Source organism: Mercenaria mercenaria, chromosome 9 (assembly GCF_021730395.1).
Source record: "Mercenaria mercenaria strain notata chromosome 9, MADL_Memer_1, whole genome shotgun sequence".
Taxonomy (NCBI): Eukaryota; Metazoa; Mollusca; class Bivalvia; order Venerida; family Veneridae; genus Mercenaria; species Mercenaria mercenaria.
The window spans coordinates 11264871-11287756 of NC_069369.1; the positions used below are offsets into that span (position 1 = coordinate 11264871).

The 22886-nt window shown below is 35.1% G+C and overlaps 1 protein-coding gene across 1 annotated transcript in view; it reads left to right on the forward strand.

Moving 5' to 3' along the window:
• The window catches only part of LOC123546456 (macrophage mannose receptor 1-like), a 79350-nt gene extending 61255 nt beyond the window's left edge, over positions 1-18095 (forward strand). Inside the window, exons 16-29 of the mRNA XM_053550398.1 lie at positions 2471-2489; positions 3106-3281; positions 4333-4475; positions 4950-5074; positions 6389-6567; positions 7173-7297; positions 9871-10001; positions 10658-10818; positions 11445-11569; positions 12753-12880; positions 13769-13941; positions 15750-15877; positions 16251-16387; positions 17641-18095. Coding sequence (XP_053406373.1) covers positions 2471-2489; positions 3106-3281; positions 4333-4475; positions 4950-5074; positions 6389-6567; positions 7173-7297; positions 9871-10001; positions 10658-10818; positions 11445-11569; positions 12753-12880; positions 13769-13941; positions 15750-15877; positions 16251-16387; positions 17641-17723 — 1833 coding nt within the window. The 3' untranslated portion in view covers positions 17724-18095. The remainder of the gene's footprint in view (positions 1-2470; positions 2490-3105; positions 3282-4332; positions 4476-4949; positions 5075-6388; positions 6568-7172; positions 7298-9870; positions 10002-10657; positions 10819-11444; positions 11570-12752; positions 12881-13768; positions 13942-15749; positions 15878-16250; positions 16388-17640) is intronic.
• Positions 18096-22886: the final 4791 nt, after the last annotated feature.

Consider the following 22886-nt stretch of genomic DNA (forward strand, 5'->3'; position numbering starts at 1 on the left):
TTGACATTTTCTCATAATACTAACCCTGGCACACATACACATTTTTAACGTGTATCAATTTTTGAATTCTTCATAACCATACTCCTTAGGTATCCCTGACATATCATGAAAAATGGTAATCCCAGCCACATTTATTGGGGACCCTTAATTTCAAACTTGGAAAAAGATAAAAAACAAAAAAAAAGAGTGTAAGAGGCCGGTGTTTAAAGGCACTCGCTACAGTTTTCCGGACGGGTCGACATTTACCCCAACACCGTTAGGGTAAGTATCACCATGGTTACAAAATATAAACATTTAAAGTACATTTAGTTCAAATTGCTTCAATCCGACATATACTGGAGTCTGTAATTTATACCAGAGTTCCAACTCTGCATTGAGTCACAGCTGTTTCCAATCCCGTACCGTACCCATACCGTACATCCGTATTCGTAAACTATAGGTTTTGTTCGGAGAAAGGCGGAAACTTTATCGTTCTATGACATCAAAATGCTTCAGAAACATCTTAAAATCCGCTTATTAAGAAATCTGCCGTTTGATAATTTGATATATCTCTAAGTCATTTGCTCAAACACTGAAAGCGTATTCGTAACAACCGGCGTTGTATAAATGCCCGCCACACCCCACCTCCTTGTAATTTGATTTAAGTGAAATCTAAAAGGGTGACCTATCAATTTTCTTTTTGTTTTAGATTAGATAGACATTACCAAAGACAAGTGCAGAGTTTGATTAAATTCTGTTATGTGAAACTCGATAAAATAGCAGAAGTACCAAATCAAAATTGCCAAAAATGCAAAAATAACCCTTGGGTCTGCTGAACAAGTATTCCTTTCTTTACAAAATCATTTTCATTTGATTTCCCTGAGCATGTTTCAGATAGATAAATTGTTTTCCGTTATAAAATTGCTTAGATATCAAATTTGTTCTGATTATTGTACTTTACTGAAATATATTTTAGGATTATAGAAATTTTGAAAAATGTTAAAAATAGTACCATATCTAGGGGCAAATTAAATTGAAACAAAGCTGGTGACCCAGTATTTTTATTTCATTTTTCAATACATCATAACATGATCTTTTAATACAAAACATTTCATCAAAATATATTGTTGAGAAAAAAATTACGAAACTGTAGCGAGCGTCCTTAATCTGAATAGATTGGATGCGATAGTACATTTATCCAATTTTCTTGCAAATATTTGATTTGCGGATGAGGGCGTTCACATATTGTTGGGACATGCGGGACAAGCTATTAGCAGGACAGTGTTTTAGAATCAGTTTTGGCTGGGCACAAATCGCTTAAACATACCTTCTTGCATAAAATTGATGTTCTTGTCACTTTTCGGAGAAAAAACCTGTGTTAACAGATAGATTCTCGCGTTCACGTGCTGTTAAAACACTTGTTTTTATATATTCGTGGTCCATGGCAAAGCGTAAATGCGTTACGGCTCCAAAAAGGGTAATTCAAAAGGAAATTACGTCTACGTGAAAAAAAACAAACAACGCAGACGTTCCCGCGCGTTTCATGGAAATTTAATAACTTTGAAGGATAATTTATTCGTTTTTATGATAGAATAACGTTTACGCATGTTCATATTGTGTTGTAACATCTTCAGAATCCCTCGGGAAACGTTGGCACCCTCGCCCTACCAGGCTCGCGCACCAACCAATCCCTCGGGATTCTGCAGATGTTATCACACGACAATTCTAAAATTGTCATTCAGTTAAAGGTATTTATCACCTCTTTATAAAATATACATGTTTTCTACGACTCATATATACTACGAAGTCAATAGCGACGAATGATACTGTTATTATATTTGTAATGTCTTAAAAACTGGTTGGGTGCGGATATAAAGTAAATCACATTTTATCATTAAACACCCTCTTATTTTATTCCCAAACATATATGCACATTTTCGTCATGTTTAGTTACATGAAGTTTAATTACGTATAACTAGGGCAGAATCATTTCAAGGTTTTTCCTGTCTCGGTCTGTAACAAACATTATCCGTTTAAAAATGTTAAGATTTCTGTCTCAATCGTTGAAGCATGTAACAGGTGTCGGACACTCCCGAAGAATCATGTTGTCCCGTAAGAATGAACTTGAACCCAGGTATTTGACAAATCGTTCCTACTGATCATAAACTACAAACGAAAGTTTAAATCATTGACCCTTTAGCCCTTACCCTGTTATATTTCTATAACGAACTTGTCCATCTTTCAGTTTGGACAGTACCATTATCTGTTAAAAGGGGTGCATACCAAAATGATACAGAATGAATGACGAACTGTGCAGGTCATGATCAGACTGCACAGATGCACAAGATATGAATTTTACTTGTTAACTATGGTTTTTTGACTTATTACAAAAATTCAATTTTTGAAACATTTTACCGACTGACGTGTATATATTCATACATGTGCTATTATCATGTATAGATTAAGAGATATCATTATTTAACATTAATAGTTTCTTGCACTGATTTCAGGTAAGTTGGCGACTTGTGTTTTTGTATTATTGCACATGTTACTAAATATAGTTACAGCTTTTAACTGATTTTTAGCGTATATGAGCACCGTAAGCCAATATTAGTGCTCATGTGAGCTGTTGTGACTGATATCGATATATGGCACACTTCCGGTTATATCAGTCACACTTCTGGCTGCGCAAAACATCCAGCTTTTATACTTCCAAGATGTCAAGTATATACAAACTAACATTTACATTACAAAATAAAGCATGGTAAATTAACATAATTTCGCTAGCTTCCTTTTCTGTCGTGATTGAATAAGGCTGGACCTTTAAGGCATGAATTGATAACAAATATTTGAAAGGAAATGACGTCAATATCATCAGACAACGTTGACGTTCCCGCGCATTACATGAACATTCAGTGACGCTGTGCAACATTAAATCTCGGTTTCACTTTAACAGTACAGTAAAACTTATGCAATAAGAAGGTTATAAAACAGGGCTGGTGTGCCTTGAGGCGATATTGGCATATTAGGAGAGGTATTGGCCCAAGGGCTTTAACTTCAGTAACATATAGATAGGAATCATGCTCTACGGAGAATATCTTTGTAAAAGAGTTTTCTTGTTTATAGTTGCAGCTAGGCCAGCGTACAGTGACAGCACGACTGGTTGTGACGATGGCTGGATACCCTACAATAATAACTGTTATATGATAAACACATTAAAGAGTGTTTCACGGTCCGCTGCTGCCCAGGAGTGTAACTACCAGGATTCCTCCTTAGTGCGTATAACATCACAAGATCAACTGGTAAGTTTATGTTATATAACCCAACGTCTATGAAATCATTTGTATAAAGCTTCATTTCAACCTGCTCTATCTTATTTTAGTACGTTGTTATTAAGAAATAATATATAGCAGAACCACGCCTTAACAAATCGGAATAGCATGATGAGGTTATACGCTTGCGGAATGAAAGAATTATACATACAGCGTATTACCGATTCGTATTGTTAAAACATGGTTCTTCGATATATCATTTCGATTCTAATATGTCTTTTATGTAAAGAAGTAGATAAAATATGAAACACTGTTTCACGGTGCATGTATGGCGCCAAGTAAAGTAGTAACGTGAGGTCAACGCATGGTCGTGTTTGATAAGTGTTAAACATGAATAAGTTAGAAGTGCGTAGATATCTAGTGAGTTATTTGGCGCGACTAATAATTCATACATTGTGTGTATATAATGCAACACCATTCTGTTACATCATTTCGATTCTGAAACGTATTTTATATAATATAGTAGATCAAACGTAATAACAGTCTCAAATAATACGTCGTCACGACGTGACGCCAGGTTTCTATGTTTTAATGGAAATGTGCATTGATTTTTCATATAAAGTAGTCTATCTCCAAAGTATAGCCCACGTATTAACTTTTCACTGAGCCACTTATAACAAGCGACGATAGTGCTATGTTCTGATTTAAAACCTTTTGTAATACAAAATGATAAAGACTTCTGAGTGTTCAGTGAAATATACAATATAGTAAAGCCAATACCTGTACATTTCCGTGGTTTTGTTTTTTTAACTGTCAATGACTTTAGAATCTTCTTGTGATTTTGTTCTAGGTTTAGAACTTACACAACGTTAGTATACTCTACAAATATATGTTTAAGCGTAAATAATGATATTAATTCTCCGTAGTTGGCCAGTAAAATGTTTCGAAGCATAACTTAACACATTATGTTTTGTAACTGTGCGCTATTTTTTTAGGACACTTCTTATATACATTTTAAGGAAAGGTTTACACTTGAAACCTCATTACTTAAAGGTACCATTCTTTCCCAAACTTGTTCCAGACATGGCTCCTACAGACGTTGAAGAAATACCCAAGCAGTGGTTATTGGACAGATCTCAATGATATACCTAAAGTTACAGCAAACAGGTTTGGTACAGGAGTCTGGAAATGGGGAATGTCTGAATATGCCAACATGTCCCTTATGTAAGAATGTTTTAATCGAATTAACGTGTTTAAAATAGGTTATATAATTATTATCATTCATTTATAGCTTAGTCTAGGTTATCTCGCTTATGTTCTAGTCCAGTTTATCTCGTTTATGTAGCTAAATATACAACTAGTAAGCTTCAGCGGGTTTTGACACGGTAGAGGATATTTGACGCAATAGTTCAAATACGTCACTCGTGATTAGGTATTTGACAGTGAGTTAGATATATCCATACGTACAGTAATATGTGTGTTGACGATATTCTAGATTTACAAAAAAAAAAAAATCATTTAGTCCATTTTCTTTATAATCATAGAAACATTTACCTTTCATAGTTTTACAATAATGATTTCAGTTACTTTCTTAGGACTTACCTCCTGTCTTCAGACGCAGTTACATATTTGTCATTTTACAGCCATACGGACAGGTACATGCTACCAAATCCACGCATATACGATTTTACATTTTAGCCAATGGAACCAGTCCCCTGCAAATGATGGTCAGTCTCAATGCGGTGCTGTCAACATACAAGGCAAATTGGCAGATTTGAATTGTAAAGCCAAAGAAGGATATATTTGTCATTATCATTCTCCTGGTATGTCATAAAAGTTTTATTACGTTTGCTTGGTTTTAACTGCAGTTTGTGGTGGAGCGCAGCGTGGAACTGCTTACGTTAGTTCAGATCTAAATAGTAGAAGGGTTGAATCACTGTCTACACATATCATACTAAAGCCCTTTAATAAGACTGGTTTCAGAACTTGGTAGGTGTTTTCAAGTATCATGTTCACTACAAACAATCATGAGCGATATACGTAGATGTGCTATGCCACTCGAATGCCTGTGAAGCGAAATTTATTCTCAGTACGAAAAAATGTATATTGCATATTGAAGAAGCCGTCTCGGTAAGTTCCGTTTCTAATAACGTTCAAATATTCATTATTGTTATTTTGTCTACCATAGTTTTATCATTAGTCCGTGCAATGAAACTTTGCACACATGAGTTTTCTGACAGCTGGGTAGAATTTAATTTCAATACAAAAACTTTCTACATACAAAGATATCGTTGTTGGAAAATTTCGTGTTTCTAAGGCGATAGATACTGCGTTTTTATTGTGTTTTAAAGTGCAAACAATGAAATCCATGTAAAATGTATCCGATGTAAACACATTCCTCGTTGGCCGAGAGGTAACGGGCTCCGTTTTCTATATTTTCATCATAAGTTCTATTCCTAGACCCGTATATTTTATTTCTATTTTTTTAAAATGTATCTATTTTCTCATTTTTCAATAAGAGGTACAATAGAGACATCTGAAGTTAGTTAAAGTTCCAAATTTTTCACTATCTGAAACTTGCCATTATGAGCATTTAATTATGTTTAAATACCCTTTGCGTTAAATATGACATAATGCTTTTAAAGTCCTATTGTGATCTTTTAAAAATCAACGGGGTTGTTCTATAAATTTTATGACAATATTAAACTTCACTTTAAATAGCATTGACCGGGAATTATTTCGGTATTGATCTACTGGAAGATACTTCCGATGTTATATGAAAATAAGAAGAAGAGAATGAAAATCAGGAACCGGCAAAAAACAAATGTACACAAAATATGCAACCGTTGAAAGTATCACTACATTATAATCACATAGCTATCCGCTCATCTATGCCAACAGGCAACTATCAATTTACCATCGTATATGTTTTCAATGAGAAAGCTATCGACTGTATATTTAGATGCCGTTAACACCGTGCTACTTACGTTGAACACTTCATGGGTCAGTGGTTAAGGAGTAGTCACGGACGACTTGAAGTAAATTGTCGTCACCAAGATGCATCGATTTTCCTGTCTCACAAAGACTTTTTCTGAACATTGTAATTGTTACTTCTTCAAACAACATGTTTTTGACAGCCGGCGGCTGCGTTATCGGATGGTTACAAGGTGGCGATGGATCTTCCTGTTACTACGTGGGCAATACATCTGACCCGTCAGCTCTGAAGACATGGGACCAAGCAAAGGCTTACTGCGAGGGCATGGGCAATGGTGCACAGAACCCTAAAATGTTTGATATTGATGATCAAAATGATGTGGTTGGTGCATTTGATTAATATTCAATGAAAACGTTAATGTTTTCAAAACTCGGTTAAACATTTAATAAAATAGTTTCTCGATCGACGTTATTTGTGGTTTATCAAAGGCTGTTATTACAAATTTAGAGTAATTTTTGACAAATTTCACAGTATAATTCGTAAAATCCTGCAGTTAGTCAAAGGATAAGGTCATTGATTTACTTACAAGCTGACAGATGACAGAAAATAAAGGTCAGAGTAATTTTATTTCCTTGAATGCTGACCATCACATATATATGTTAAAAGGGCCTCCGTGGCCGAGTGGTTAAGGTCGCTGACTTCAAATCTCTTGCCCGTCTTCGATGTGGGTTCAAGCCTCACTCGGGGCGTTGAATTTTTTATGTGAGGAAGCCATCCAGCTGGCTTACGGAAGGTCGGTGGTTCTACCCGGGTGCACGTGCCCGCTCGTGATGAAATAATGCACGGAGGGGCACCTGGGGTCTTCCTCCACCATTAAAAGCTGGAAAGTCGCCATATGACTTATCATGTGTCGGTGCGACGTTAAATTCAAAAAAAAAAAATATAATCTTAAAAATAATTATATTGATCTTTTTTGTAATGCTCAGAATTTTCTTATCGGAGAAATACCCTACCTGTCGCAGACGACAAAAGTTCACTGGGTTGGTCTTCATCAATCTGCTGCTGGTTCCTGGGCATGGTACACTGGTAAAAGCGTGGATACAACCCTTGCGTAAGTTGTTTTCATCGTACGTAATACCAGCCAACACTGTGTTAGCTTTGCACTTGTTCAAAAGTTTGTTTGCGATTCTACCTGGTTGTCTGTTTTATAGGGGTGTAACGATACATCGAACTATCGATGCATTGCGATACTAAGTGTCCCGATAGCATGCATCGATAGAAAAGTCACGATCCAATAACAATCGCCGATAGTTCCTTCAACAATCGATAGTTTCGATAGTTTTGAAATTTTTGTAAATACAGAAATAATTTATATTTATAAACCAAGAAACAGAGCCAGCTTTCATTTGCGCCTCGGAAAATGTTTACGACTCCATTACAATAATTACCCTCACGGAATTAAACTACCATAAAGGACTGAGAAGTCTGTGAGATAATTAATAAATTTAGTTTCTTAGAAGCTTTGATTAAATATATTTAAATAACCTGTTAATTTTAGATGAGAAAATGTACTATGGACATGGAGAAAGAAGGCTATATACTTGTATTATACAGCAAACTGTTCGGTAGGGCCCTTCATTTAGTGCTGGTACACCTTAATCCGATCTGTTAATTTTCGTCTTTTTTGATGATTTGGGTTATTAAACAGGTTGACATTCGGAACAAAATGGCCGATTCGTTTGAGTATACCTTGCATAGGTTTACTGTTTTACTTATTTTTCCAAAGCCAAGGAAGGCAAGAAATATTTAATGTTAGAATTATTTCTGTCCGTTTTAGTTATACAAACATCTCAATGTGTGTTAACAGCAATTAATATGAAAAAGGCAAAGCCTCTGAGCGAGCGTAGCTTAAACGGCAAAGAAACTATTCACTGATTAAAACAATTCCGAGAACCTATTCACTTGAAAAGAAACAAAAATTTAGTGTCATTATACCTGTAACAGCGAATATCATACGTTGCAAAATTTATGGAAAGCCGGTGTCACGGTGACGTCATTACCTGTTTGTGGCGTTCTTATTGCTTTATGCTTTTTTATGATATTCTATCCCATTTTCTGGCCAAAGCTTGATCTTTTAAAAGAAAATCATATTTTTTTCTACCAATTGGAAATCTTTCTTGCATTATTTTTGAGTGATGGATAATACTCAGCAATCAAATGAAGTTCTGTATTCACTGCCAACAAAGCATTTCCTGTGAGCACCTGTCGTCTAGGGACACGCACTTTGTAAAATAAAAGCAAAATTGAAATTATTTCCATAACATAACTTTTTTAAAAATAAAGACACCTAATGAACATAGAGATTGTAACTTAAATATAAAATTAAAAATAACCAAACAATTTTCCCGACTTTGACGGAAGTAGAACAAAATGGCGGCACCCAAAATGGCGGCGCCCAGACGAGAGGAAAATTTTTCAGCTACATCACTTTGCCCCATTCGGCACACCTTTGTTATATTCGCCTACACATTGCCGTAAGGCGAGCTACGCGCTCGCAATTGCGCTTCGCGCAATTGCTCGCGAGCTACGCTCGCTATAAACAGTGCCGTCTCTTACACTGTGTAACAATGCCAGTTGGTAGCTTTACTGTATAAAATATGATGGCCGATAACTATTGCAATAGTATCGCAATAGTAACCTACAATAGAATAGTATCGCAATAGTTTTTAAGCAATATCAATAGTATTGCAATAGTCAAAATTGGCCTCAATAGTCACCCCTACTGTTTTAACAGTATCTTTTTATACCATTTTCTAGTTATTCATAAGATTCCTTTTTAATTTGACTCGTCCATCAAGTATGTGCACCATATTTCAAATATAACTTGAATATCTATACAATTTCGAGTAGCATTGAATATTTATAAACAAAATCTATTGCATGCTGATACAATCTGTACAGACTATTACTGAATTTGAATATTACTGAATTTGCCGTTTCGGAATACAAAATAAAGCTCTAGTCGTAGGGTTATATTTCGACGATTAAGAAGACTTAGAAAAAAATAAATTTATGAGTTAAAATTATGAATAATAAAATCTGCATGGAGATCACTTGGAAACATAGAATGCAAGCACGCAAGATGATAGCAGACTCGGTTTGAGTTTGCTAATTAAAGAAACACACTTAAAAGTTTTATAGCAAAATCAAAACATATTTTGAATCAAAATTCAATCGTAGGTTACTTTATCAGCCGTTTAAAGTTTCGAACAGCAACCGGTTAAAGTTTCGAACAGCTGCGTTCTGATCCTCCTTCAACGCTAAAAAGAATCAGCATATGCTGTAAGTCGTGTCATTCTGAAAAACCTTCTAATTAAACAAATATAATTTTTTATTATTTTTATTATATACATATAAAATCTGTAAAAGATACGGCATGTATTTCACAAGGAAATATGAGTTGGTAGAAAAACAAATTCGCATTGTACGTTTTGTACTGCATGTTGCCGGACTACTTTCATTTAATATGCATGTCCTGAAAAAGTTTTTAACTACACTAATAAAAGGGTCATACTTATAACAGAAGCTAGATCTGGGATTCTGTTATCAGCTTCACTGCACAGCATGGTAACATGAATAGACACATTGATGTAAGAGCATAAACTGATATGTATTAATTTGCAGACAATGGCAGAAGGAGCCGGATAACGTGGCTGGAATAGAAAACTGTGGTGTGTTGAGGATGACTGGAAAATTCAGCGACAGAGACTGTTCATCTAATGCAAACTTCATCTGCTATAAACCGCAGTATTATTGTATGTAGAACAATTTTATAAATAGTTACACCGAAAGAGAAAGAAAATCCATAGTCCATAAGTTCGTAACTAAGTGGTGCAATAAATATATCTACATATAAAAGATTTCTCTCAGCAAACTGATTTTGAACTTAAGCAAAAAAGTTTCACGTAATCCTTCCAAGGTACGGCTGACCATTGTTTCAAAACTGTAGTGACCATTTGATGGTACTAATGTAGTGCTACCGCGCATTCATTTTGGGATTTGACAAATAGATCGTAGAAAACAGTCCGATAACAATACATAACAATAATGATAATATCAAAATTCTATGTATTATAAATGACTATTACATGGCTCCTTGAGTAAATCGCCGTTCCATAATTTGTGCTAATGACCAGTTTAATGTTCTAAATTAAATTCTGCTGAAGCTGAAGAAAGAAATATGAAAATGTGTTTTTGATGTCACTTATTTTCACTTTGATGTATTTAAGAAATGTGATTTTCTTTCGAACCTCGGGCAATAGTTCTATTGCTCTGCAAGCCATTCAGAAATGATATAATTTTGAACATTTACTGAGTTAATGGCGTGCTTCAGGCTAACTCTGATATCCTTTAATATAGTTATTTCATAACCCTTTTTTCGATGTCTTTTTTACGAATGTCTCTCATGTAGATTCTCCAACTGATAATATTGGTTGTGGTCCCTGGATAAGAGCAGGGAAATTCTGTTACGGACTTATGGCTGGAAAACACAGAGACACCTGGCAAGGCGGAAGAAATTATTGTCAATCGATGGGAGGGGATCTTATGAAAATTGATTCATTTGACAAAAAGGTATATTTTGTTTATTATGCCAAACCTATATATAACTTATATATTTTTCATGATAAATATGTTCAACAAGTGTGTTTTACATACAGACACTCAAACAAACAAGCATAGCCACTCGATGGAGTGAAAGGTATCTTTTATTAGAGCAGAGCGATCTGACCAGAGGGACAGAGCGAAAGGAGTTCCTCCAGAATAGAGAGAGAAATTTAAGAACAGGCATGTCCAGCCAGCTTAGCCTAGCTCTTTCTAATAGACATTCTGGTTCTTTAAAGTACCCGATGTAGAACTCCAGTACTCGTGAAGCCCTCATTCTTTGGGAGAAGCCAGTGCAGGTATGAGTTGAGTGGGAAACACTCAGGAGCATCTCAAAATTATCCAGTGCTTCGATCGGTATTTGAACCCCGGACCTTTGAATTGACCGCTTAGTGTGTTACCACTTACCACCGAGTCATCCGAGGCTGTAGAACTAATCATTTGCATCACAAGCGTTATACATTTTCTGAGATTGCTCCCATCTACAAATATTCTTTTGATATTTCATCACATATTAGTTTGGTTTTTTTTTACAAAGAATGCACGGCGATAACTTTTATTGAAACACTAATGTCTATATTGGCCTGTTATTTCAGACATGGTTAGAACAGCAAATGTTGGATCCAGAAAATGAAAGAATTTTCTGGGTAGGATTAAATGACCGTCAGAATGAAGGGACCTACGTTTGGGCCGATGGTACCCCAATAAACCAAACATATGTGTAAGTTACATTTCTAACTGGTAAATATTGTTGACTTCAAATCTCCAGTTTTGTTTTCAAATGAAGAAAAACTGTATCATATTCTTATAAGAAAAATCCGTGCAAATTTCCATTAAAAACACGGAAATTTGACGTAACGTCGACTTATTATTTGGCGCCAAAGAGTGCTTCCGCATTTGACTGATCTATTATTTTGAATAAGAGAAGTTTTAGAATCCAAATGATGTAAAAGAACGGTGTTGCAATTAAATTCACACACATTGTATCGATTATCAGCCGCGTAGAATTATCCACTAGAGGCTTCACTCGTAAGTTATTCCACAGGTCGTGTAACTTCCCATATATTAACACTTTTAATTTACGGTACGCGTTGACGTCACTTCGATCTACTATATTTGGCGTCATACATGCGCCTTGAGATAGTGCATCCCTATTACATCTACTTGCTTACATGACAGACATATTAGAGTCGAAATTATATATAGCAGAACCATGTTTTAACATATCTCAACAACACCAATCGGTTATAGTGCGTATTTTCTGACCTGGCGAAGATATTTTTAGTACAGGCTTTACCATTAAAATCAATAGGTAACTTGGTGCTTATCGGATTTATCCGACGTAATAAAACGAAATCTAATGATATAACCGATTACCCTAAACTCAATGATAGAATGGCCCATTTATGACCTTTCTATAAATATCTCCGCCAGGTCAGAAAATATGCACTATACACGCGGCGTGTATAAATTATTCCGCGGATGTTTAACATCATCGTCATGTTTCTAGATGTTAAAACACGGTTCTGCTATATTAACATTAATCTATTATTTTATGGCTAACGCTGTTTTTTCTGGTTTGTGTGTCGGCCGCTCAACCCTGAGGTCGTGGGTTCGAACCCTACTGAGGTCGCGTGTGACAACAGTGCCGTTTCTACAGGAAGCGGACTAGAAACTGATATAAATAAGCTTACAGTCATGCTAAAGAAATTAAAGTCATATAAAGAATATACTTTCAATGTCATCTGTATCATTCAGTACGATAGTCTATTTTACCATGACAACAAAAGTTCAGGAACATGTATTATTGCCTATGTAAATTTTTCGAGAGAGAGAACTTCTATCGTATCCCTTTCATCCTTAAGTTTTAAATTTAGTATTTTTTTGTTTTAATTATTTGATAGAAAATGGAACCAAGAGCCTAATGACTACAAAGGGAATGAGGACTGCGCATTGATATACACAACCGGACAATACAACGATATAACATGCAGCTTTCATGCCGCCGCAATATGTGAACTTGATAATCAAGGTGAGAAATGAAACTGCTCTATATAATGCTTATCATATTTAATACAAAATGTGGTTCTGCTTCTTTGAAAATTGTATAATACACATTTTTGTACAGTTGATAATAGTCTTTTCGGAGTTATTTGTAATTTTTTAATCTCTGAAATACATTCATTTAAATAATCTATTATAAAATATGAAGAGGCTAAGAGACAACCTCATTCATAAACTTAAGAGTCTTTGTTACTTATTAACGTATTTTTACGATGAACACAGATTTGTTTGATTAGGCATTAGAGGCGTTTACCCCTACATATAGAGATCAATTTATACTATCAAATTTCTCGCAATCATGGAACGCCGCACCAGTCTTATGTCGGATCATTTCATGTTGTCAGATATTTCAGCTAGTATCTAATGTTAAATACCTAAGCACTATTACATCAAAATATGATGTGCAAATAGTGTTTCATTATTTTAAGTAGCCACAGTATCATGTCAAAGTGTGGTGTTAACTTGTTAAAACATTTCTTATCATGTTGAAAACCTATCTAATTAAGTGTCAATTAATCATTCATGTCATCAAAAAGTGCGGTGATAATTATGCTAAAAGCTATGCGATCATCTCACAGTGTGACGTTAACTTCTTAATTCAGTGTCAAGTCAGTGTAGTGTTAAATTATGAAAAAGTATCTTATTGAGTTAAAAAGTCATGTTATCTTGTTAAAGTATTGACATTAAGGCAGTTGAAATCTTTGGTATCAATTAAATATATAATGTATCATAAAAATAATATCTAAATTTTATTTATGAGATTGCGCATGTGACATCATAGTAATTCATAATTATGGTATTACCCATATGACTATAATTGTAAACTAAAACATTCTTTCATAACATATTCTCTTAGCTTCGTGCTTTGCTGGCTGGAAGTCAAACGGTGGAAATTGTTATCTATTCACAAAATATAATAATTCATCTTTACTCTACAACCAGAACGAGGCTGCAACCTACTGTGCAACATTTGCCACGAATAAAACAAATGTTGGCACTCTGTTGTCAGTGGACAACCAAGCAGAAAAGGTATATCCCTGACTTTCCTAGGGTTTTCACATGCACATTAAAAAAGCAAAAAAAAAAGGCATGAAATTACGGTAATGTTCATCGTTTGACTGTTGAAATTACTAACAGAGCTCTACGTACATTTTATCCCCTGCCAAAGATGGAGGGATATAGATTTGGCGTTGTCCGTCCGGCTGTTCGTCAATGCGAGCGTGCGTGCGTTCGTCCGAAATTAAAAATGCTCAACATTCAAAGCGTAGTTTAGCGGAATAACCAAATTTTGTATAATTGTTATTCTAACACGACCAGCTAGTAACCTATATACTTGTAAAGCAAAATCTATCTCGGGTTATTCTGCAATAAACCGACCTCTAACTATGCTGCTCGCGCACCGTGTTTTGGCTATTGCTTAAAGCTGCGGCGAAACACGCAGTTGTAATTTACGTTTGATGAAAATACTCCTCTGATTCTCGTCTAACGTTATTTGAAGTAAGTCGTGTTAGAATCAAAATAATAAGTATCTAAATAAGGTTTATCGTAGAGTAACCCTCGTTTGTCGTTCTTTTGCGTAGAATATTCACGAAGGTCTTCGGCCTTCGTGATATATTCATACGCATAAGAACTCTAAACTCGGGTAATTCTACGATAAACTTAATTTTGATACTTATTATTTCTTAATGACCTTTGCTCACATATAATATTATCACACTTGACCAAGTAAAAGTAGATTTGCCTTGATATGTTAAAGAGTAAGGGTTTTTACTGTATCTACATCACTTATTGCTGGATCTTAATGAAAATTCACACAAAATAGATCACTATAGGACAGTGGTGCACGCGCAACTTTCTCCAGCTTTAGACACTAGACAATAGGCATTAAATAGGTGAAAATATTTCATATTGTTTACGCATTTGAAACCATATTTTATCTTTTGGGGGCCTCCGTGGCGGAGTAGTTAATGTCGCTGACATCAAATCGCTGGCCCCTCAATGAGGGTTCGAGCCTCACCCGCCCGGGGTGTAGAATTCTTCATGTGAGGAAGCCATCCAGCTGGCTTACGGAAGGTCGGTGGGTCTACCCAGGTGCCCGCTTGTGATGAAACCTGAGGTCTTCCTCCAGTATCAAAGCTGGAAAGTCGCCATATGACCTATATTTGTGTCGGTGCGCCGTTTAACCCAACAAAATTGAATGAAACCATATTTAATGAGCAGTGTTCATAAAACATACACAGACAAAAAGAGAAATGTCTTCTCGAACAAGCTTGATAATTTGAAAGCCATTTCCGGTAACAACATAGTCTTAGCTATTGAACTGGTCAAAGTTGTCAAATCAAACACTGATAACCATTTACAAATGTTGTAGCAAACTTTCTTTGCGAAACTCACAGAGAATATGTTTAGCCTCACAACCTGTTACCAGTTTGATAGTGGGCAGTAATGTTATATCAACACTTGGGTTATGACCTTTGACTCTCTAGTAGTTAAATTTGCCGCATTTCACATTGTAAACACAGAGGCCACATTTCCGGAGCAATGGTCATGAACATTATATGGTCGCATGCAAGCATGGGAATGGGTTTTAAGTGCAAGCCTTTCTCAATGAATCAGTCTAAAATGCAATATATTACATTGTAAATGCAACAGACACGTTTTACTTAAGGACTCTTCCAATAAATTCATTTGTTCTTAAATGGACAGTATTGCTCAAACCATGCAGGCGATATGGCCACTGAAGTAGTAAACAGTCAACTGAAAGTGTTTGCTAAATTAATTGGTTCTTTGTTACATGGGTTCCTATGAACATGCAGTGAAATCTTGGCTTTTTTCAGGCATTCATCCTTTCGCAAGTGAAGTCCATGTCAGACAACGTTTATGGCTGGTACACGTCTTTGAATGACAAACAGACTGAAGGATTCTGGGCATTTAGTTCCGGTCCGTTGTTTGACCCGTCTCTTGTGTAAGTTGTGCTCAGACTTTTTGACTACTTCAACAAAATTGATACATGTACAATTTAACAGCCCTTGTTTCTTTCTTTTTTTTTTAACATGAATATGAAAGAGATTGGCCAGTCTAGTACTGTCGCGAGTTTTCTACACTTTATACAAGTTCAGTTAGTTAACGGGTATAAAAAAGCATGGCTGATGTAACAAATGCAGCATTACAGTTTGGTTTACTGATAAATGTCAAAATTCATTTCATTGACAAATGATATACTTTGTAAAATTAATGCAGTCACATATGTACAATTTGTATAAGTCATTTTCAAATAAAGACCAGCTGTACCATCACGCAACAATTTATTTTTACAACGAAGAAATGTCTTCTTTCAGTGACTGGGCCGGCGAACCAAGTACAAACAAGGGAGACAACTGCGGAATGACTAATTATGCTGCAACTCTACACGAACGTAACTGTAGTATAAAAATCCCGTACATATGTGAGAGATACGCTACCGGCTACAGTACAGGTAGTGTTTGCGTATAAAATATCAAACATGGGAAAGTCAACTGTTCTGAATATGGTTATCTCTTAATTAATACACACTATCTCTTTAAATTCATGGTATCCGCGATATCCAATTAAATTTCAGAAAAAGAATATATAGCTTCTCTTGTCCCAATCAGTTAAAAAGACTAAAGTGTCACTGCTGATTTGCGAGACATGCTTTCAGAGATTTGATTATAAATGCAAATGTTGAACCAGTACGAATGTGTAGTACAATTTGTGTGTACATATAAAGCAGCATCGAAACTAAACTTATTTGGGTTAGTGGACTTGTTCTGGCAGATGCAAACTCATTTGTACTGCTAGGCGCTTTCCCGTAATTGTTCCGGTGTGCATATAAGTCTCTTTATACAGAATACTATTGTAATATATCATTTAAATAATGTTTATATCAACTATTAATGAATAACTTTTTACAGACAATTATAGTGTTTGGTTCATATTATATATTAATGAAATATGGTATCATTAAGTGTACATGTATGTTCTGTATGGGGATAGGTGTTTCTATTCGATTTATCCGTGACAGGGTACAACAAATACGTACAGAGTAGCTTACTTATTGAGTATTTAATTTTTCAAATCCTCGTGATGTCATTGTGTTTGATTTTTAGATAGCAGTTATAAAAGAAACTCAAAATGCTCCGACTTTTATGGCTGCGGTCATACAACAAATCTTTTGGATTGGAATCATCATCACCGGATAAGAAATGATCTAATTGAAAAACTGACTTATGTTTACTTCAGAACTAGGTCTTTCGAATGTTACTGCTGTCGGTACTAGTTAATAGATATTGGAATCATTTAGGGATAACACTGTGTGCATTGTATTAAAGCTAATCTTTAACAACATTTGTTACGCACAGATTTTAACACTGTCTATCTGTTTCATTTATAATAAAATATATGAGATAGAATGCAACGAAATAAGAAATAGCAAACTAAGTTTTATTGAGTCTTTTCATGAGAGGCAATGGTGTATGCTAGACAATTCGCCTCCCCCCCCCCCTCCCCCACCCCACTTTGTTATAAAGTAAAGAATACAGAAAATATAATTACACCCAGTTTTACGGGTCGTAGGATATGTTTTTGAATTTATCGGATATGTAGCGACATAGTTATAAGCTACAGTATACCAAGCTCTTACCCTTATAGAGGTTGTTGTAGAGCTTTTGTATTAACTAAAACTACAAATTTATCTGTTTTCTATTTCAGGTGTCAGTCTCAGAGGAGGTGTAGTTACAACTTTTATTCTTCTACTGGCATCTAGGATCTTTAAACAATTTAGAATCATATGACCTTGTTGAAACATAAAATGAACGTTTTCTACTATTCTGTTCAGTAAGGAATATATGTCTAGTTTACTTGAAATGTGGCAGCATCGAGTAAAGTTGTATCCAGTATTCCGCTAGCAGATAACATCAAATCTTATAGATAATCATTTCCTTGTTCACAAATTATATAATTATAAACTCAAATCTGACTCGCTGTAAACAAACATAAAATTATCATTGTATATCTCATTTTCGTCATGGTGTACTAGTCCTTAAATTATATATTCTGTTCTGGTGTGTTCTTAAAAGGTAAGATATGCACTGTACACAAACTATTAACGTCGCTTTAGCATTCATTATATTGGTTTCAAAGACATACATAAAACGTGTTGTATAGATCTTTGTTTTGTCCGAAATCCTGCCCCAAGTCGGAATATAATTTCTTGGTAACTGTTTATTATTAGGTATCGTCATACAAGTACATGAAATAGTATAAGTTTTTTTATTATTCAACAGTGCAATATCGGACACAATGTTAGATAAATTGTGTATATCACATGAAACCGATTGATCCAATACCAGACTCAGCTGAGCCAGTATTAGAAAGTCAGTGCCAGTATGAAAATATCAAAGGCAATACATTAGTCAATATGGAATTCAAGCATTTTAATTGATTAACTTGACGGGGTAAATGTAGATTTAAAAAATACAATTATAATTACTAGGTAATTTTACGCTTGCTAAATTATTTGCCCTCTGCTAGTTGTACTGGCATTCGACCTCCGGCCAATACGACCAGACTGAGACAAATAACAATGCCAATATTAACAACATTTTGATAGTGCTTCTATAAAATAATAACGTGGAATATATGCAGTCATGGCGATGTGAATAAACATAATGAATTAAAAACTAAGTTGTCGTAATCCATAACAGCAGTTCCCATAAAACAAACACTACAAGAATGTATATATGGATGTGTACATAACGCATATTTACACAAAACGGAGGATAAAAAAACCATAATGTTCCAAAGAAACAGGCAGTTGCAAATAAAATCTGTCCCCGTCAGATAAATCTCTGAAACAGGAAAGATGTGTAAATAAACCACAGTAATGCTCATATTCATGTTACAGCGTGTATGATGTAATCTGCGTGGCTACAAATATAACAATTTATATGTATAAAAATCATTAGATATTCTTTATTTATATTACTCATTTTTCGTGAAATCAGTAATTTTCATTAATCACAATTGTAACATCACCCGAAGGTTTAATGCGACGTCAGCAACACCTGATTGTAAAAGCGATGTTATCATACCATCCGAGTGTAAAGGCAATGTAATGACTGTAAAAGTGATGTCAATGCGTCGTCTGAGTGTATAGGTGATGTTCATATCTCATCTGAGTGAATAGGTGATGCTAACATCTCATCTGAGTGTATAGGCGACGTTTACATCTCATCTGAGTGTATAGGTGATGTTAACATCTCATCTTAGTGTACAGGCGATGTTTACGTCATCTTAGAGTATAAGCGATGTTAACATCTCATCTGAGTATATAGGCGATGTTAACATGATTTGAGTGTATATATCGTCTGAGTGAATAGGCGATGTTAACATCATTCATCTGAGTGATATAACATCTGGGTGTCTAGCCGATGTTAACATCATCTGAGTGTATAGGCGATGATTACATCATTTGAGTGTATAAGCGATGTTAACATATTATCTGAGTGTATAGGCGATGTTAGCGTCATCTGATTATATAGGCCGGATGTTTACATCATCTGAGTGTATAGACAATGGTAACATATTATCTGAGTGAATAAGTGACGTTGACATCTCATCTGAGTGTATAGTCGATGTTTATATCATCTGAGTATATAGAAAAACGATGTTATCATACCATCTGACTGTATAGGCAATGTAGTGTATGCAAAAGTGATGTTAACGCGTCGTCAGAGTGTATAGGTGATGTTAATATCTCATCTAAGTGAATAGGCGATGCTAACATCTCATCTGAGTGTAAAGGCGATGTTAAGATCTCATCTGAGTGTACAGGCGATGTTTACATCTCATCTGAGTGTACAGGCGATGTTAACATCTTATCTTAGTGTTTAGGCGATGTTTACATCATCTTATTGTACAGGCGATGTTAACATCTCATCTGAGTGTATAGGCGATGTTAACGTGATCTGGGTGTATATATCGTCTGAGTGAATAGGCGATGTTAACATCATTCATCTGTGTGTATATAACATCTGAGTGTATAGCCGATGTTAACATCATCTGAGTGTTTAGGCGATGTTTACATCATCTGAGTGTATAAGCCATGTTAACATATTATCTGATTTTATAGGCGATGTTAACATCATCTGATTGTATAGGCCGGATGTTTACATCATCTGAGTACATAGACGATGCTAAGTATATAAACGATGTTTACATCATCTGAGTGTAAAGACTATGTTTACATCATCTGAATGTTAAGACGATGTTAACAAATCTTCCGAGTGTATAAGCGATATTAACATATCGTCTGAATGTACAGACGATGTTTACATATCATCTGAGTGTATAGACGATGTTTACATCATCTGAATGTATAGGCTGTATAGGCGATGTTTACAGCATCTGAGTGTATAGACGACATTTACATCATCTGTGTGTTTAGACAATGTTTACATCATCTGAATGTATAGATGATGTTTACATATCATCTGAGTGTATAGACGATGTTAACATATCATCAGAGTATATAGACGATGTTTACATCATCTGATTGTGATGGCTGTATAGGCGATGTTTACATCATCTGAGTGTATAGACGATATTGACATCATCTGAGTGTTTAGACGATGTTTACATATCATTTGAGTGTATAGACGCTGTTTACATCATCTCTGGAAGTATAGGCTGTATAAGTGATTTTTACATCATCTGAGTGTATAGACGATATTTACATCATCTGAGTGTTTAGACGATGTTTACATCATCTGAATGTATAGACGATGTTTACATATCATCTGAGTGTATAGACGATGTTTACATCATCTGAATGTATAGGCTGTATAGGCGATGTTTACATCATCTGAGTGTATAGACGACATTTACATCATCTGAGTGTTTAGACAATGTTTACATCATCTGAATGTATAGATGATGTTTACATATCATCTGAGTGTATAGACGATGTTAACATATCATCTGAGTATATAGACGATGTTTACATCATATGAATGTAATGGCTGTATAGGCGATGTTTACATCATCTGAGTGTATAGACGATATTGACATCATCTGAGTGTTTAGACGATGTTTACATATCATCTGAGTGTATAGACGCTGTTTACATCATCTCTGGAAGTATAGGCTGTATAAGTGATTTTTACATCATCTGAGTGTATAGACGATATTTACATCATCTGTGTGTTTAGACGATGTTTACATAATCTGAATGTATAGACGATGTTTACATATCATCTGAATGTAAAGACGATGTTTACATCATCTGAATCTAAAGAGGATGTTTATATCATTTGAGTGTATAGACGATGTTTACATCATCTGAATGTATAGACGATGTTTACATCATCTGAGGGTATGAACGATATTTACATCATCTGAGTGTATAGACGATATTTACATCATCTGAATGTATAGACGATGTTTTCATATCATCTGAGTGTATAGACGATGTTTACATCATGTGAATGTATAGACGATGTTTACATATCATCTGAGTGTATAGGCGATGTTTACATCATCTAAATGTATAGACGATGTTTACATTATCTGAGTGTATAGATGATGTTTACATCATCTGAGTGTATAGGCGGTGTTAACATATCATCTGAGTGTATCGACGATGTTTACATCATCTGAGTGTATAGACGATGTTTACATCATCTGAGTGTACAGACGATGTTTACATCATCTGAGTGTATAGACGATGCTTACATCATCTGTGTAAACAGGCGATGTTAAAATCTCATCTGAGTGTATAGGCGATGTAAACATCACCCGAGGGTGTAAGCGATGTCAAAATCACGCGAGGCTATTAGCAATGTTAACATACCACCCTGAATGTACAAAACGATTTTAACCTCACTTGAGTCTCTCTTTTATAATGTTAACGATCATCAAGGATAGAAAATGTATTCTTTCGGTGAATAGACATGCTGTATGTTGTGAAACCATTCAGTTAAAACAATGAAAGATGTTCTTTTCAACGAATCAACCTTTACAGGATACGGATTTACGATACCTCGTTACACCCACTTCTGTCCAAGTCTTAACATTGTCATTCATACTTCAAGTTAATGCGATTTCAACATGTTTAGTATCTGCAACTATTTCAACGTATGTAAAAACGGATGTGCTGAATTTAAGAGTTATTACATCAGCGAAAATCCGGAGATATCGCAGCAGACCTCACATATCTAACAATGGAAGATTTTCTTTCTCTGTATTTCCTTTCACAATAATAAAAATAAATAAAAGAATAAAAGTAAAGATAATGGCCTAATATACAGATTTCCTTAACTGCATTTTATAGCTATTTTTGTTTCAATCGTCTTTTTCGTAGAAACATCTTAAAAATGTTGAAAAAAATCATTTTAGCTAAAAATTATTTTTCTTATATCATTAAGACGACGGACACCTTCAGCTTCTTCCGAAAGGAAGTAAAGAAAATGAAAGTAAACAGGCCAAACTTGAAAATGAAAGTCGCATTTGCATTGGTCTATAGTCAAGAGTCAAGCGCTCGGGTCATCCCCTCTAAATGTATGCGCGTAAACTTCATTTTTTTTTTTTTTTTTGCTAACGGAGAGTCATTTTTCAGCAGTTTCTAACGATTTGAAAATACATGAGCTTTAGCACGACATGTCAGTTTTTCATCTATGAAAAAAATTAGAACCTGGAATAAACACAATAGGATATCAAATATACTTTACAAGCGTTTAAAAGGTGTATTGTTCTTTTGACACCCCAGCAGTATATCATTCATACATAACTAGATTCTTTTTTTTTTTTCAGTTAGCTTTCCCGATTTATCCTAGAATGGCGTTAATGTATGTCATTGTTCGTTTGGTATTATTCTAAGGAGAATTCACGTTTTTTGTATATTAACGTCTGCAAAAGCTCGCAAAAATGTTTGTGATCGGCAACGGTCACAAACATAA